Here is a 17409-nt window from a genome sequence, read left to right as displayed (position 1 = left end):
GATAGTTGGCACGCGTCGTGACGGCTACCGCAAGATCCGACCGTGTCCGTGCAGAGCTCGCCGAGCTGCATTGGCTTCCGGTTGCCGAACGAATAATAATACCTCGTTATATGGTCGCGCTTATTACACACACAAAGTGCTTGCCACAAATGAACCACGATACCTCGCTGATCTCGTCAAGGAGCATAAACCATCACGCCAACTCCGGGCATCCTCGCAGCAGCTTCTGGCTTAACCATCGAACAAAGACGGTCACTGCACCGCGCACTCTCATATGCGCTGCTGCGGCCATCTGGAACGCTCTTCCGATATTAGGAAGCCACTGGAGCTATGCACTTTTAAATCACGATTGAAGACTAGTTTTTTTCATAACTGCTTTTTTGTGTTTAGTTTGTTGTCCTTCCCCCACACCTCCGATTACCACGGTTGGCTACGTATGGTGCGAAATAAGTTCAATACATATACGTACATACGCACAGTTGCTGTGCGACGGTTGACACTCGTGCTTTTTCGAGCTGCACTATTTTTCTGCTATGATGGGGTTTTCTCGTCATGTACAGACTTTGTTTCGTATGGGAGCTGCCATGCTCGAAACCAGTTGTGACGTCATGGCGAAAAACATGGAAGTAAGACGCATGATGTTGACTCAGGATAGCCTAAATGTACCTAATCAAGCATGAAACATTGCTTTTAAAATTATATTTAAAAAAAATTGCTTACCTCCAGCTACAAAGGGGTACAGGTGGCTAGGTTGGGAGCGAGCTGAGCACATGGACACATCTTGTCTCATGCAGTGTGGAGTGACAGGAATTCACGCTGTGCTTTCAATTGTGGGACGCGAAATGGGGTGGCTGTTCCTGGGCAACTGATCCCGGCTGCCAATGCTGATGGAAACGCAGCACGAGCGTCATGCTGCGTGCAGCCACATATCAGAGTAACACAGCCGTCGGTGATGCACCCTATCCTGAGGTTGACATTTTCGTTCCAAATTTATGGGCGAACTAAGCATCATGGTGAGCTCTAAATGAGAACAGTTCAAAATACATGAAGAGTGAATGAGGACCTTGTTGTGAAGTACGTACTGGCAATGGGGTTAGGGCTAGGGCCAGGAGCGGGATTGTTGTTTAGGTTTACGCTATTGTGTAATATTTCACGGTTGTGAAATGAGCAAGAATACGACAAGAATAGATATGTATTGAGACGAAAGAAGATAGATGCATACACCATGGAGATGAGAGAGATTAATTTGCTCTTTATTTCAATTAATGTTTTGTTTGTTGGACATTGATTTCGAGATTTTTTATGCCACTTTTTTTTAAATTCATGAATGTGGGCCCCTTGAGCTATCTGGGGCTCCTATGCTTTTGCTTGGTTTGCTTTTGCCGATCACCACTACTGATGGTGGGGGAGATGGAGATGAACAGGAAGTACCGCGTTCCAAATGTTGTCAATTCCTCATCTGACACTGCCACCTATGGGCCTGGCTCTGAGTAGCAATACCAGTGTTGGGACGCTGTACAGCATTCTCGTGCACGCTGAATGCCAATGAGTAGCTGAAGATCCCTCGGTTTGGTCTTCCACGAAGCTCATGGTCCACCCTAAATCACATCCGCACAATCATGGCAGGTGCGGATACTTGATGCACAACCGGAAAATTTTAAACTTTCCAATAGTGTGCGGCTGTCGTCCTCCAGAACAGAGACCGTCCAACCTATAACGACGCAATGCCCGATCCACAAATACGAAGGAGACATCACATCGATGATAAACTTCGCAGTTCCTGACGAGATATGGTCGGGAATAGAACACGAACCGTGTTCGTGAGCATGAGGCAGATTTGAAACACGGTAGGACCAATACCTCGGCCGTGGCTGATCATTGTTTTTATGCGGTGGGCTCACGAAATTGATTTCTCTAAGACGAAGGTACTTTGCAAGCCCACTGGCTGTCAACAAGGATTCGTTCATGAAGCCATCCATATATTTCCACACAGACACAATTTCAACTGAGAAGATGGGTACAAACTGAGCAATTGTTGGAAGGACGTTATCAAGCAATTTAAGTCATAACTGGCGATGATGTTCCCATCCTACCACCTTCCGATGTTAGTTGTGTTTCACGCCCATCTCAAACTTGCACTTTCACAGGATTCACACCAACACAGCCACTCCACAAGACCGCTACCCCCCGGTTGCGGCTCTGCGATCTCCCATTAACATGCTAATCTCACATTAAGTTGCTAATCTCTCATTAACATGCTAATTTTCACCTGGCAGCCCTTTGATTGGTGGGAAACCAACCACCGTCGGGTTAGCTGCCCACAATTTGCATTAACATTGGCTGCTGATATTTGGGCTACGCCCATTTCAAGCCCTTGAATTTGGAAGCTAACCCTCCTAATCCTGAAGACGAGCGCTTGTGTTGCGATCAAAACGTCATAGTTTTTGGTTTTTTGTTATTTTCTTTGAACCTATCTACGTGACTTTACCGAAAGACCCAAAGAATAGAATTTGACTCAGTCTTCCTTGAAAAATAAACTCATTGCTTCCACGAGCCCTCAACAGACATCTGGCATTCGGTCAACTAAATTAAATATTTACCGAATTTAGATGGTTTGTGAGGGAATTTCAGACATTGAGGACAACAGCAGAGCAGAACTGACCTCCCACGAAGTGGAGGTTGACAGCAGTGGTAAAATTGTTAATGTAATTAGTGATGTCAATATTTGTTGAAAACGTGCTTTATTTATTTATTTCATCCACATGCCTGTGATTGGAGATAAATCATGAAGCTTGGCGATCACTATAATCTAGGAACGTTATCAGAGACTGCAGTACACTGCATAAATAAATACAAAATGATAAGTGGCTATCGAGTCTACGTGTATGCATTGTTTTTTCACTTCGTTCCTCTGATACAGGGTCTGATCATATCGCTGTGACTGCAGAAAACTTGCACGCTCCTCCCACCGACAATCAACAACTAAGAGTGGAGTAACTATTTCACTGTCGACTAGACCAAAAGAATGAACGCATGGCATCCACAGACTAAGTCTCGACTAAGAGTCTACGGTATTTAGTTGTCCATCCCCTGCACCTTCGAATAGCACGGTTGGCTACGTACGGTGCGAAAGAAGTCCAACAACGTCCATAAAATACATGGGTTGTCTTCAACAAAATGAAGACTACAACCGACAATACGACTAACTTAACACGGGTTGAGATAAAAACGCAACACATCCATCATAAAAAAAACTGCCTTGAAATAATACACAAATACAATGTACATTTTTAAAGATTATTTAAAAGGCTTTCATTTCCCCCTCCGCAGGCACACAATCCCAGAGTTGCCTGAGACGGCCGAGCCTTGCGGGCGACTCGGACTGCGCGGGTGGCCGGGGCGTGAGCGGCTCGGGGGGACCCGCAGCGAGCGACGCGGACCCTGCCGCGGTGCTGGCCGAGGACCTCCCCGCGGTGCACTGCGGCTCCGCGTCTGTAGAGGGCGCCTCGCTCAGGTAACCCGTGAACACAAAGACTAAGAAACCCCCACACACACACACACCCCACACCTACACCACACCCACACGCACACCCCATACCCACCCCACACCCCCCCATACCCACCCCACAACCACCCCACACCACCCCACACCCACCCACCCCACACCCCCCCACACCCACCCACCCCACACCCACCCCACCCCACCCCCCCCACACCCACCCCACACCCACACCCACCCAACCCACACCCCCACACCTACCCCACACGCACACGCACACCCACCCCATACCCACCCCACACCCCCCCACACCCAACCAACCCACACCCCCACACCTACCCCTCACCCACCCCACACCCCACCCCACACCCCCCCACCCCATACCAACCCCACACCCACACCCACCCAACCCACACCCCCACACCTACCCCACACGCATACCCACCCCATACCCACCCCACACCCCCCCCCCATGCCCCCCCACCCCCACATACCCACCCCTACATACCCACCCCCACATACCCCACCCCACACCCACCCCACCCCACCCCACACTTCCCCAAACCCACCCACCTCACACCTACCCCATACACACCCACCCTACACCCACCCACACCTACCCCACACCCACCCCACACCCACCGCACACCCACCGCACACCCACCGCACACCCACCGCACACCCACCCCACACCCACCCCACTCCACCCACCTCACACCCCCACCACACCCACACCTACCCCACACCCACCCCACACACCCCACATCCACCCCACACCCCCATCCACCCCACCCACCCCACACCCACCCCACACACCCAACATCCACCCCACACCCCCATCCACCCCACGCCCACCCCACACCCACCCCACACCCACCCCACACCCACCCCACACCCACCCCACACCCACCCCACATCCACCCCACACCCCCATCCACCCTGGGCAGGCTTGTTGGGGTGCACGTGCTGTTAGCGAACACCTGGGTAGAGTGGCCAGCAACACTGCTGACCGCCTTTGTCTCCCCAGTGGCGATTGTCTTTTTTTTACGCACCGCACCAGGTACTTATTTGAGGCTCAGTCGACATAGGCGAGGGGGGGGGGGCGGAGGCCAGGACTGGTTCAGATAATCGCCATCACTGATGTCCGTGCGCCGTGAATGGAACTCGGGTCGCCGCGTTCGTTGCGTGCTAAGCAGTGCGCCACCACTCCCCGTGACCGAGAAGAACCCTCGCGGCGCCTTTATAGACTGTTGGGGACAAGTGCTGTTGGCGAGCACCTATTAAGGCCGGCACGGTGCACGAGGGGATGGTGTGAGCAGCGACAAACCCGGCTGCCTTTCTCTCCCCCAGTGCTGATGTTTAATACACCACACCAGGTACCCATTTAAGGCTAAGTTGATCTAGGGGATGCCCATGACCGGTTCACATAACCGCCATTGAAGTTAGGTGTGGCCAATAAATAATTGAACCCGGTTATTTGGGTCCGTTACAAGTGGAAAAAAAAAATAACAACGCTGGCAGCGGTGGGATTTGAACCCACGCCTACCGAAGAGACTGGAGCCTTAATCCAGCGCCTTAGACCGCTCGGCCACGCTACCTCGTGGGCAATGACACAGACCCTCCTGTAGCCGTACATAGGATGTTGGGGCAAGTGCCGTTTGTGGCCAGCACGACACCATGCCGACTTTGTCTCCCCAGTGCTAATGTCGACACGCCGCACCTCCGATCAGCATGGTTGGATAGTACGGTGCGAAAGAGGTTCAACATACATACATGCACCAGGTACAGAATTGGCACGGTCCACGGGCAGATGGCCCGTAGGTGTCTGCTGCAAATGTCGTCGTTTGTTTTCACTTTCCCCTTTGTCTTGTGCCAAGCTGCTCAAGTAGTGCCAGATCTTTCTGGCACCAATCTCTTAAAGCCATGGAGGAGAGACACCTCACATTATCTGTGAGGTGTCTCTCTAGTTAAATTTCCATTTAAAGCTTTCGTGACTGCAGGGATTCAGACACACATGCAGAGAGAGAGACACTCAAAGACGCACACCAAGACAAACAGAAAGACAATGACTCAAATAGAGAGAGGGGGGGGGGAAGGGGCCGGGGAAGAGAGAGGACTGTGGAGGACAAATGAGTGGAGCAGTGTGGAATTCACAGTGGCCGGAGGAGAGACAATGGTTCAGAGCAAGAGAATCTAAAGTTTGAGAAAGCAAATTTAGTAAAATTAACAAGTGTAAGGCAATGCAACACAGAGGGTCGGTTAACACACAGTTAACGCATCGCCTGTTTGATTGACGTTCTTCCAGAGATTGCTAAATTAGAAGTTAAGTGTGGAACAGACAAGCAAGGAGAAATTTAGACAGAGAAGTAGGAAGTTTGACAACACATTTTGTTAAAATTTAGATTTAAAGCTTCTTTCGTGACTGCAGGGATTCATATTCTTGGTTCTTTCGGTAAAGTCACGTAGAAGGGAAGTAATAAGATAATAAAACTAAAACATAATAAAATAAATTTATAATGTTTTATTTTTATTATTTTATTATAAAATAAAACATGAGAAAATAATTTTATTATGTTAGATTTTTATTATTGTATTATTTCCCTTCTACGTGACTTTACCGAAAGAACCAAGAAAATTTAGTAAAATTAGAGAGTGTAATGTAATGCAACGCAGAGAATCGTCTAACACACTCTCTGCCCTGGCCCCTCCTCCCCCCTCTCTCTATTTAAGGCATTGGCACAGAGTCGATGTCCTTCTGTTTGTGTTGGTGTGTGTCTTTGTGTGTGTCTCTCTCTGCATGTGTGTCTGCCTGTGTTGTTTCCGTGTCTGTGTTTTATCTTGGCGTGTGTCTCGCTCGGTGTGTCTTTGTGTGTGTCTCTCTCTGCATGTGTGTCTGCCTGTGTTGTTTCCGTGTCTGTGTTTTATCATTCATTCTTACTTGATGATGGTTGCTTGTGTTGCAAGCAACCATCTCCGTGACTTTAACCAAAGAACCAAAGATTAATTATTGCAGTCACGAAAGCTTCGAATCTATTTTGATTCAATTGCCACATTTGGACAATTGAAAACCCCCTGTATGCCACTCTCTTGGAAATGTCCATCGTCCTTCAGTGTTATGTAACGCAGAGTAACTTCTGCTATGCATTAAAACATCTTCAAAGGCTGACGACGCATTGCACCTCAGTGGGTCCACCGTCAAGATATTGCCCAATCGTCCATCTCCTTCAAACCTCTCCAGCAAATCGAAGACTATTTAAGACTCTGGCGATGTGACATCAATATTTACTGAAGAATGCCGGTCAGCTGAAATGCCAAAATCCTAAATTTCCTTCCGTAACACTTTAAATTAACTCGTAATTATACGTTGATATTTACTGATGTTACAACTTTGTGCCCGTAGAAATCACCGGTGTATGATTGTTGTTACCCTGTGTTTCCACGTGGTGGCGCTGTATCGCATCTCATGTGCTTGAGTGTGTGGCTGCTTGGGACGTGAGCATCACAGGCCGCCGCGTCTCCGTGATGCACTTGAGATTCTGACACGCTTGAGTGTAACGTGAACGTGCATTTAGACCTGCGTGATTATCAGCAAAGGAAATATAATGGGATTCTGTGACCAATTTTACGGAAACAAAGATTTGAAGGTGGGTTGTATATCCATACAGGGTGGCATATACTGTATTCCATTTTAGAGTTTTTCGTTAGCTACTTGGATCTGGCCAGCTAGCAACAACCATCGACAAAAGACGGTCACTGCATCGCGCGCTTTAAGATCCACTACTGCGGCCGTCTGGAACGCTTCTGATATTAGGAAGCCACTGTTGCTATGCACACTTACATCTAAATTTAAAACGAATTTCTTTAGAACTCCTTTTTGTGTTTAGTTTGTTGTCCTTCCCCCGCACCTCCGATTAGCATGGTTGGCTACATACGGTGCGAAACAAGTTCAACATACATACATCCCAATACACACAAAATGTACGAACGGACTTTTTTTTCTTCCGAACGCAAGTCGCTCACGATGCGTGTACAGGGAGTTGGAGGACTCGACGTCATACGATGAATCCATGCATCGATAGACCTCTCAAAATTTTTCCACAGAAAAGCGTAGGCTCACTTGCAGCTGAGACACATATCATAAGCACTGTGCAAGGGTAAGTAAGCGCTTGTAACGCGCGCCCTTTGATCGTGAACACGTCTGAAATAGTTTTCAATTGGCCATGACCTTTGCTGGTTTATTAATCCCACCAAACCACCAACCACCAACCGCCTCGTTACTTTAACATCGCTAGCCCCGCCCACTTCGCGTATGACCCTTGGGCTACACCCATTTCAAACCTTTAAAACATCCTGCTTCAGCAACTTTCCCACTATTTTTATCCTGATGACGATTGCTTGTGTTGCGATCGAAACGTTGTAGTTTTTTGTTATTTGTTGTTATTTTCTTTGAACCTATCTACGTGACTTTACCGAAAGACCCAAGCATATTGAGCTTCACATGTTTAACATGCAGGCTTTCGCGACTATTGTGGAGCTTTGTACGTGTTGTGGATGTGGGCGCAGTGAGGTGGCCAGCAGATGGCTGTGTTCATCGTCACTTCCTCATGTTCACGGTGGGGTATTTTATCTGGTCCCTGAAGGTATCCTCTGTCACGAAGCCCAACACTCGTCCACGGAGTCAACCAAACATACCATTTGCAGGCCCTCCATGTAAAATAGTCTTGAGAAAACAAATGAAGGTTTCCTGGGAAGACAATTTCCATTTTTTTACATATGTCCATGGGGCAGTGTAATTTAGTCTTGTTTGGTGGCTGTGAATGAACAATAAACCGACCGAAAGACTAAAGAATATGAATTTCTGCAGTCACGAAAGCTTTAAGTAAAGATATAAAGCTCCAGTTATCACCCATCCAATTACCAACCAGGCTCAACGCTGTGTGGGCATTCTAGATGGCTGTGTTGGGCGTTACCCCTCGTATGTGTGGATATTATGCACTTTTAAAATCTAAATTGGAAACTCGTTGCTTTAGAACTGTTTTTGTGTTTAGTTTGTTGTCCTTCCCCCGCACCTCTGATTAGCACGGTTCGCCATGTACGGAGCGAAAGAAGTTCAGCATACGTCTGTCTCCAGCTACTCCAGTTTTTTACCACATGCCAAACAATCATTAATGGGATGATGCAAATATCTCACATCCAGATCCGCGTGAAAAAAGAGTCTTAAGTCGTATTGAGGTTTGCTGGGTGAATACGATTGGTATTATTTGATTGATATTATCTGATGCTTGAATCACTCGTCCTGTACAGTACTGTTTTTATTTTTCTGCATTCCCAAAGCAAGAGTTCACAGAGCAAACTAAAGCACCTTGTACGTATACTCCTATAATAGCATTTACACTGGTAACTTGCACCCGAAGTCAATGTAAATCGGAGGTTGGTGTATTTCACATTGATTGAGAGAACGCTAGAGTGACCTTTGTGATGAGTGATCGAATAACAACTACATGGCCAACGATTGTTAGTATTTCTATCATGGTAACTAACAGCCCTTTGCCAAACACAATCAACATATTTAAACTGGAGGAATCCGATGAGCTACAAAGCTCTTTTTCACAGATGTCTGGTAGAGGCGGGTCAGAACATCACAACAACAAACACTACAAAGACACGATGGGATTGCAAAGTATAGCAACGGTAAGGGAATGGCAAACAAATGAAAATAAAACCAAACTATTTTTTTTATTTCATCAGGTAAAGCCCACTGAAGTATTTGATCAGTTAAACCCCACTGAACTTCTTTTTCAGAAGCGACCTGGCCACAAATGATAGTTCAACGAAGCGGCTTAACGCGTGGACATTTATAGCAGCCAAATAATCTTGATTAAAGTGTTCACATACTTGGGGTTTCTACACTATGGGAACCTCATTTGCCAGTAAAAAATATGATAATTGGTTCTTTACCCTTCTATCTGGCAACAAAACTGACACCTTTTTACAAGGAGTCATGTTTGCATAGACCGCAATACCTGCAGTCATAATACAAACAAAAGAACATAACTCTGATAATGTGCACTGTCCTTAAAGTTGATTGATCCACACCCGAGACAGCTTTCCTTAGAGCCTAGTCTCATATGGGTTGGACCAGATGACGCCAAAAGGCGCACAACTCAAAAACAATGCACCATCAGAGTATGAGAGCTCGGGGCAATCATCTACACTATGGGAACCTCATTTGCCAGTAAAAAATATGATAATTGGTTCTTTACCCTTCTATCAGGCAACAAAACTGACACCTTTTTACAAGGAGTCATGTTTGCATAGACCGCAATACCTGCAGTCATAATACAAACAAAAGAACATAACTCTGATAATGTGCACTGTCCTTAAAGTTGATTGATCCACACCCGAGACAGCTTTCCTTAGAGCCTAGTCTCATATGGGTTGGACCAGATGACGCCAAAAGGCGCACAACTCAAAGACAATGCACCATCAGAGTATGAGAGCTCGGGGCAAGCATCTACACTATGGGAACCTCATTTGCCAGTAAAAAATATGATAATTGGTTCTTTACCCTTCTATCTGGCAACAAAACTGACACCTTTTTACAAGGAGTCATGTTTGCATAGACCGCAATACCTGCAGTCATAATACAAACAAAAGAACATAACTCTGATAATGTGCACTGTCCTTAAAGTTGATTGATCCACTTCCGAGACAGCTTTCCTTAGAGCCTAGTCTCATATGGGTTGGACCAGATGACGCCAAAAGGCGCACAACTCAAAGACAAATGAGGTTCCCATAGTGTAGATGCTTGCCCCGAGCTCTCATACTCTGATGGTGCATTGTCTTTGAGTTGTGCGCCTTTTGGCGTCATCTGGTCCAACCCATATGAGACTAGGCTCTAAGGAAAGCTGTCTCGGGTGTGGATCAATCAACTTTAAGGACAGTGCACATTATCAGAGTTATGTTCTTTTGTTTGTATTATGACTGCAGGTATTGCGGTCTATGCAAACATGACTCCTTGTAAAAAGGTGTCAGTTTTGTTGCCAGATAGAAGGGTAAAGAACCAATTATCATACTTGGGGTTGTTTCGGTATCCTGAGCCACCACGCTGGTCATTGCGAGTTGCTGATGAGGGGTTTGGGTGTGTGACCGATTCGCATGTCACTCTTCAGTGTATTTTTTTAGCCAATCAGCTTCTTGGCTTTCAAGACCAATATGATCCAGCAAGCACGTGTCGGAGCAAGCACATTTTGCACCGGGTGTTTCACATTGTTGCTAATGAGTTGGTGTACCCGGTAGCCATGCGACGCTTTCTTTGCCGGTCCCTGGCTGCCGCTTAGACACGCAGGGTGCGAGCGTTGGATTATCGCGTTCCACGCGCTGGTCATTTCGTCACTCGGAATGCTTCATTCATGCGAACACACGCATCCAAACAAAAGGCGGAGGAAGTCTGATAGTTGCAGCCGCGGAGAGTGAAACTGCGCTGCCAGGCGGAGTGTTTCTGAATCCAATTAGCTTCATCGTTTGCCAGATCACGTGAAAAGTTGCACACTCCTCCACCGTTTGGTTTCATGTGCGCAGACTAATGCAAGGAAATAGCAGCGATAAGCGACATCCTCCCCACGTTGCATTAATTTGAATTGCCTTGTGTGTGTGTGCGTGCGGACGTGTTTACGTGTGTGTGTGTGCCTGCTTCCTTTCCCCAACAGCCTATGTCGGTTATCCGGGTGATATTTGTTGAAGTCATAGTCTCCGTTTTCTTATGCAAGTGATGGCAGCGACCTATTAATATCGGCACGACGTTGAAAGGGCTGGTGGTGTCGCACTACCATTGCATATTCACAACATACCAGGTACTCATTTAAGGCTGAGTCAACCTAGGAGGAGTACAGGACAGTCTCCCTACATATTATTGAAGGGGGACATTTTTTGTTTGTAATTTCACGTGATGGCGTGTTCTCATGTGGGAAATGTAAGGACGGATATTCGTGTCGTGTACATCGACTATCACGCAGGCAATGAATTGTGTATATTCATAAGCCACGTTAATGCCTCGGCATCTGCACATTCGTAATTAGCAGAAATTTGTACGCACACGTGGAAAGAGAAATGTATTTTTGATTACATTTTGATGGTGATGCGTAATTTAAGCACTTGCCATTTGTGACTCTGCAGGTTACCAACAATGCTTTTATACAAACGGCTGGCATTGCTTTGCAAGCAAAAAAACGCATCATCATCATCATCAGCCGTGCGCAATCCACTGCTGGATGAAGGCTTACAACCAGCACCGTACAACACGAGCTCATTTTCATCGCTCAATCTCGTCGGTGGATGTTTCTCTCGGATCTTAGTATCCTGCACAGCGATGCCTTCATACGTAAAGACGTATGGCTGGCTGGCTGTGTGCCGCCCTGGACATGCTGAGGGAGATAATATTCCGGGAGAGGTTGAGGAAGACGTGGGGACAGGAGGTGAGGATGGATGTGACGCGCGGAGCGGAGAGAGAGGGTCGCTCTGAATCTAAATCATTTTTGTGGAAAACGCAATTTCTCTCCGCGTGCAACCAACGACCTCTTAAAATAAATTGTGCTCCCTTTGATTCTTCCGCCAAATGTTACCCACTTCCCCACTCCCACCGAGCCCACCCCCCGCCATGCTAGCCCCGTTTTGATTGAAGGCCACACATGATTGCCTGCGTCGCTTGCACAGAGCAGTCTCCGAGGATAAAAAAAAAGGTTGGGGGGTGGGGTTTGGGGGATGTCTGGGGGAGACGCTGCGGGGGAGGATGAGGGGAGTGAATAGGGGGGTGGAGGGATGGGGGGGGTGAGAAGTGTCGTGGCCGGATTAACCTCTTGCATCGCAATGACAGGTTTACTCAGCCTCTATGCAAATCCATCTATCTGTGCGCTAACATTCGCCACGAAGCGCCAACAGCGCTGCTGCTGCTGCTCTGTACCAACATTTAACGGCAGCGGTCGGCTACAGAGGAGTGTCAGGTTTGTGAATGTGTTCGTGGGGAGCGGTGGGCGCAGTGGTTAGCGCGTCGCGCAGCGAGCTCTGCGACGCCGGTTACGATGCCCGCTAACGGCCACCAACTCCAGTGACGATTATCTGAACCGGTCCCGGGCCTCCCCTAGGTCGACTCAGCCTCAAATGTCGTACCTGGTGTGTAAACATCGCCACTGGGGAGAAAAAGGCGACCGGGCGTGGTGATGGCCACCCACGCCCTCGTGTGCTCTGCCGGCTACTCGCGAACAGAACTTGCCCTGGCAGTCTGTTAAGGGTGGCACAAGCGCACAGTGGTCGCCACTCAGTAGCGAATGGCGGTTGTTTGTATTATCGACTGCAACAATCGATTCTCACACGCACGAGTGGACGTGTCGCGTCTGTTGAGCCTAAACATCGATGTACATCGTTCATCGGTAGCGCCTCGCGCGCGTGTGCTATCCCAAGTCTGTTCGTGGTCGACGTAGGCTGAGCGGTTCTCGGCTGTTCCGAGTTGTCGTGCTTGGCGAGCACAAATTCACGCGCTGCCACTTTTCTGGACGGTATTGTCCGTCTCGCGGCACAAAAATAAAATAAACGGACGCGATTAAGTCATCCAGATGCGCGTGTCTGAGTGTGTGATTATCTTATGAGTGTCGTGACGTGATATGAAATCTGTTGAAAACTCCCAGCACCAGTCGGCAAAATATATATATCGATGCCGCAGAGTTACATGTTTACGCAGTTTGGAGTGATGGTGGGATTCGGGGAAGGAGAATGGAAGGATGTGTGGTGGTGGTGGAAGTGGAATGGGTGATGGGGCAGAGGAAAGATCGGCCCTTTGGGGAAATGTGTATACACGTTGGTCGACCTGGCAGATGTGAGCCTGGGTTGATGGAGAGATAAACTAAGCTATTAAACTGTAATTTTATTTTATTTTACCCGGTGAGGCCCACTGAGGTATATAGCTCTTCCTTCAGGAGCCACCTGGCCACAAATGATAGCTCAGCGAAGTGGCTTATCACCTAGCAGCCAAATACTCTCAGCGCATGTTTCTAAATGTGGAGGACAAAATGAACATGCAAACTTCAAGTATACAGCAGGCGTCAGGGTCGGGATCGGGATCGAACCCACGCTCTCCTTCATACCAGGCGAGGGAGTTAACATCTCGCCACCGGGCACTCCTGTTAAGGAGTCTGATTTACATCTTGATAAAACAGCAGGACGGCATCGCCTTGGCAATCTGCGCCGCTCGTTGCGAAGGAGACGTGGGTGCGTTTCGGTCCAAACATGAATTAGCCGTTATCTATCCACTGCTGTGTGAAAGTCCCCCCAAGCCGTCATTTCTCGCGATCCCACGATGCGACAAATCCACCCTAGCGCATGCACACGAGCTGATCTCATGGCTCGATCTGCACGGTACAGTGCTCTTTGAAACTTTGCCATCTCTTGGATGAAGGAAAAAAAACAATGCATCGAAAGATGAACATTCGCTAACAACACGATATTCAGTCCACGTGTCTTTATTGTAATATAAACGGTTACGTTAGCACGTCCGGATTAGTAAGAGCGGTGACATATCGCTCTGCATGTTCGGTGGGGGGGGGAGGGTTTCTGAGACATCGCTCCCATTTCGGGTACAATTAAAATCACGCTGGTTGCGTTCTGTGCGAGCCGCTGGTTTCCCCAAGTGTGACCAGTCTCGAGTCTGCACGTCCGTACATCAAACAAAGATCCCCCGTATAGCCTTAACATTCTGTTGAGGCAAGTGCTCTGAGCGAGTAGGACATACGAAGGCCGGCACGACACAGGAGGGAGTGAATGGTCAGCACCATGCTCAGCCGCCTTTGTCTTCCCAGTGGAGATGTTTTACACACCGCACCAGGTACTCATTTGAGACCGAGTCGACCTAGGCGAGGTCCAGGACCGGTTCAGATTACCGTTACCGTGGTGTTGGCCGTGAGCGGGAATCCAACTTGGGTCGCCGGATTTCATAGCGCAGCGCGCTAACCACTAACCTATCGCTCCCCCCATCATCAAGCACACATACAAATACTCCCCCCTCGCCACTCAGTGTAGCTTTCAACAGACTGTTGGCACAAGTGGTGTTAGCGAGTACCTATTACGGTCGGCATGGCGCGCAAGGGGATGGGTGGCCAGCAGGACTTCCGGCCGCCTTGATCTACCTAATGCTTACGTTGAGACACGCTGCACCAGGTATTCCTTGAAAGCTGAGGCGACCTCGGGGAGGCACACGACCGGTGCAAATATTCGTCACTGACGCTGGCTGTGAGCGTTGGACGAACTCGGGTCGCCGGGTTCTTAGCGCAGTGCGGCTGCTCCGCACGTATGTTGAGCGCACATCGATGGTCATCTCAGTGAGTGATGAGGGTTTCGAATGATTCACCCTCCCCTGTCATGCGATTGGGTGAATTGCCACGGTTTGGAATCGCGATTCATACGACGGATGGATTCTTGGTTGTCTCCTTACAGTCTAGGTTTGTAGATTAGTTCGCTCCATTTGCTTAAATGTAACAGCCTTCATCATTCATATGCAATTGGCATGAATTGTAAATAATTGCTTCTCACACTCGCGATTCGATGCATACATACATATGTCGAGAGCCGAATGCATGATTGTAATCGTAGGGGTGATATTGCATGCAGAGGCGTCCCGAGGGTACGGCGAATCGGTGCGACCGCCCCGGGTCCTGCGGTTTTTTTTTGGTGTCAGATTTAATCCTTCCGGTTTAGTTGTAAGGTGGCGTGAGGGTCCACACAGTGGGATTTACCCAGGGCCCTGCACCCCCCCCCCGCCATGGACGGCTCTGATTCCATGCCTCCTCATCATTCCACGGTGTTCTGGGTGAAACGACAATCGTGTGCCTCTATGAGTCGCCAGCCGTGGAAGGGGACTGTGTTGATCGTCGTCTTTCTTTGTGTCTGGGTTTTCTGTCTCTCTGTGCCTCTTCCCTTCCTCGAATGGATTTTTTTGCAGCGCTGCCGTCTTGATCTCTCCCCCCTCCCCCACCAAAAGCTGAGGCTATTGTTGGTGACACGAAAGCTGCACCGTTGTACGATCTTGACCGTGTCGTGTCATTGTGCTTCACGTAATAGTCTGCAGACATTTCCCCACGGGGGGGCAATTGTGACGCGCGTGGTGTTTTTAGATGTATGTTCTTTTACTGGTCTCGTCTTGTTTAAATACTCGCTGTCGGCGTGTCGCCTGAGCCGAGGCGATAATTATAATCGCATCGCCGTTGCATCTTCGCTGCAGGTCGCTTGCGATAGCCAGAGGGCGCCCGTGTGCGTCCTTTGTTTAAAGTGTTTGTTCATGCCGCATTCCATGCACGCCGCCTGTTCCCGCTACCAGGTTCAGCTGGACCGAAACCCTCCCCCTTCCCGCCGTGGGCTGTTAAGAGCCGCAGGGACCTTGTGGGAGCAAAGGCTCCTTGAAAGGTCTATAGCCAGCAAAGGTGCACGTAATTGGGGTAAATCAGCACGCATTTATATTGCACGGCCAGTTCATCAGACTCAGCCAGAAGCGCCCGGGCCCGCTGGTGCGTGCGCGATTGGCCGCTTGGGTGGACGCAATGGCAGGTGCCCTGCGCGGTGTGGTGAAGTTGAGCGCGTGCTGGCGGCGTGGGCTGGCACTGCGGCACGTGTAGCGCGCCAGACAGAGTGTCCCCTTCGTGCGAGGCGCGTGTCGTCAGAATCGCTACCGCAGCTGCAGCTGCTGCTGCTGTCGTCTGCTATTGCTTGCTGCTGTCACCACAGCTGGAGTCACTTATTCACCAACTGCGTTTACGCGCAGGAGAGAGTGAGGTTGTAGGAGGGGGGGCGCGCTTTAAATCCGAGGCGTCGCGCGCTGTGAAATATTTCCATTATCGCAGGGAGGTGGTGACCACGAGTGTGGTTCGGTGCGGTGGGCGAGTTTGGTGCGATTTGTGAAAGGCGTGCGGTTCGTGCGGCGGTTGTATCAGACAGCCGCAAAGACAACAACAACAAACCACACAAACACACAACAGGAAAAGAAGAATATTCCTACGCGCTCAGCGCAGGCGAGGCACGGGTTGTGTTTGCGCACGCGACTCGACAAGGACGTCGTCCCGACGGCCATGGACCTCAGCGCGAGCAAGGATGTGGACGAGGACATGGATGACGGAATCCCGTGGAGCGACGTGAGGCCAGAGCAGCTCCACTCCATGTGCCAGAGGCTCCGCGGGCTGTGAGTGCACACCTATGCTCACTCGCTTGTGCAGAAACACACGTGTACACGCTTAGTTGCTAAGATTATATATATAGCCTCTTGTTACAAGCAGCCCTTTCGCCCACTTCAGCAATTGTTTTCTTGCTGTGGTTGTCCCACCTGATGACGGACGCTTGTGTTGCGCCCGAAACGTCGTGATTTTATTTATTTTATTTTATACCTACGTGACTTTACCGAAATAACCAAAGAGTATATACGCGCTTGCTGGGGTAAAGTACTGTTAGCGAGTACTGTACCTATTAAGGTCAAGGTATATGTACGCCAGTGGTGTGGTTAGCATCACATCCGGCCGACCGCCTTTGTTTCCCCAGTTTGAATCGTTACACACCGCAGCAGGTACTTTTTTAAAGGTCGAGTTGACCTAGGGGAGGCTCAGCGCCGTGTCAGATACAACGCGTCACTGATGTTAGCAGTGGCTGCGAGTTCACTTCCTTGAGGACCAAAGACTCGCGACAACCAAACATAATTCGGGTAAAATTAATTTTAGCAACTAAGCGTATTTTAAAACAATTACTGTAATTTTTTCGATTTAAAGCTTTCGTGACTGCAGGGATTCATTTTCTTGATTCTTTCGATAAAGTCACGTAGAAGGGAAATAATAAAATAATAAGAATAAAACAATAAAATTCTCACGACGTTTTGATTGCAACAC

The 17409-nt window shown here is 48.8% G+C and overlaps 1 protein-coding gene and 1 non-coding gene across 9 annotated transcripts in view; one reads left to right on the top strand and one right to left on the bottom strand.

Moving 5' to 3' along the window:
• LOC144933790 (dual specificity calcium/calmodulin-dependent 3',5'-cyclic nucleotide phosphodiesterase 1A-like) overlaps positions 1 to 17409 on the top strand; it is a 180963-nt gene that overhangs the window by 46829 nt on the left and 116725 nt on the right. For 4 of the 8 annotated variants that reach the window (XM_078858946.1, XM_078858964.1, XM_078858927.1 and 1 more), the window contains exon 3: positions 3331 to 3514. In XM_078858946.1, coding sequence (XP_078715072.1) covers positions 3331 to 3514 — 184 coding nt within the window. Of the gene's footprint in view, positions 1 to 3330; positions 3515 to 12451; positions 12499 to 15220; positions 16716 to 17409 lie in introns of those variants that run through there. The other 4 variants (XM_078858993.1, XM_078858974.1, XM_078858935.1 and 1 more) reach the window with 2 other exon arrangements.
• TRNAL-AAG (transfer RNA leucine (anticodon AAG)) lies at positions 5015 to 5097 on the bottom strand. Its single transcript has one exon. It is a non-coding gene; the product is annotated as a tRNA-Leu (tRNA).

Source organism: Lampetra fluviatilis, chromosome 1 (assembly GCF_964198595.1).
Source record: "Lampetra fluviatilis chromosome 1, kcLamFluv1.1, whole genome shotgun sequence".
Taxonomy (NCBI): domain Eukaryota; kingdom Metazoa; phylum Chordata; class Hyperoartia; order Petromyzontiformes; family Petromyzontidae; genus Lampetra; species Lampetra fluviatilis.
This window is presented reverse-complemented; position numbering and strand designations above follow the sequence as displayed.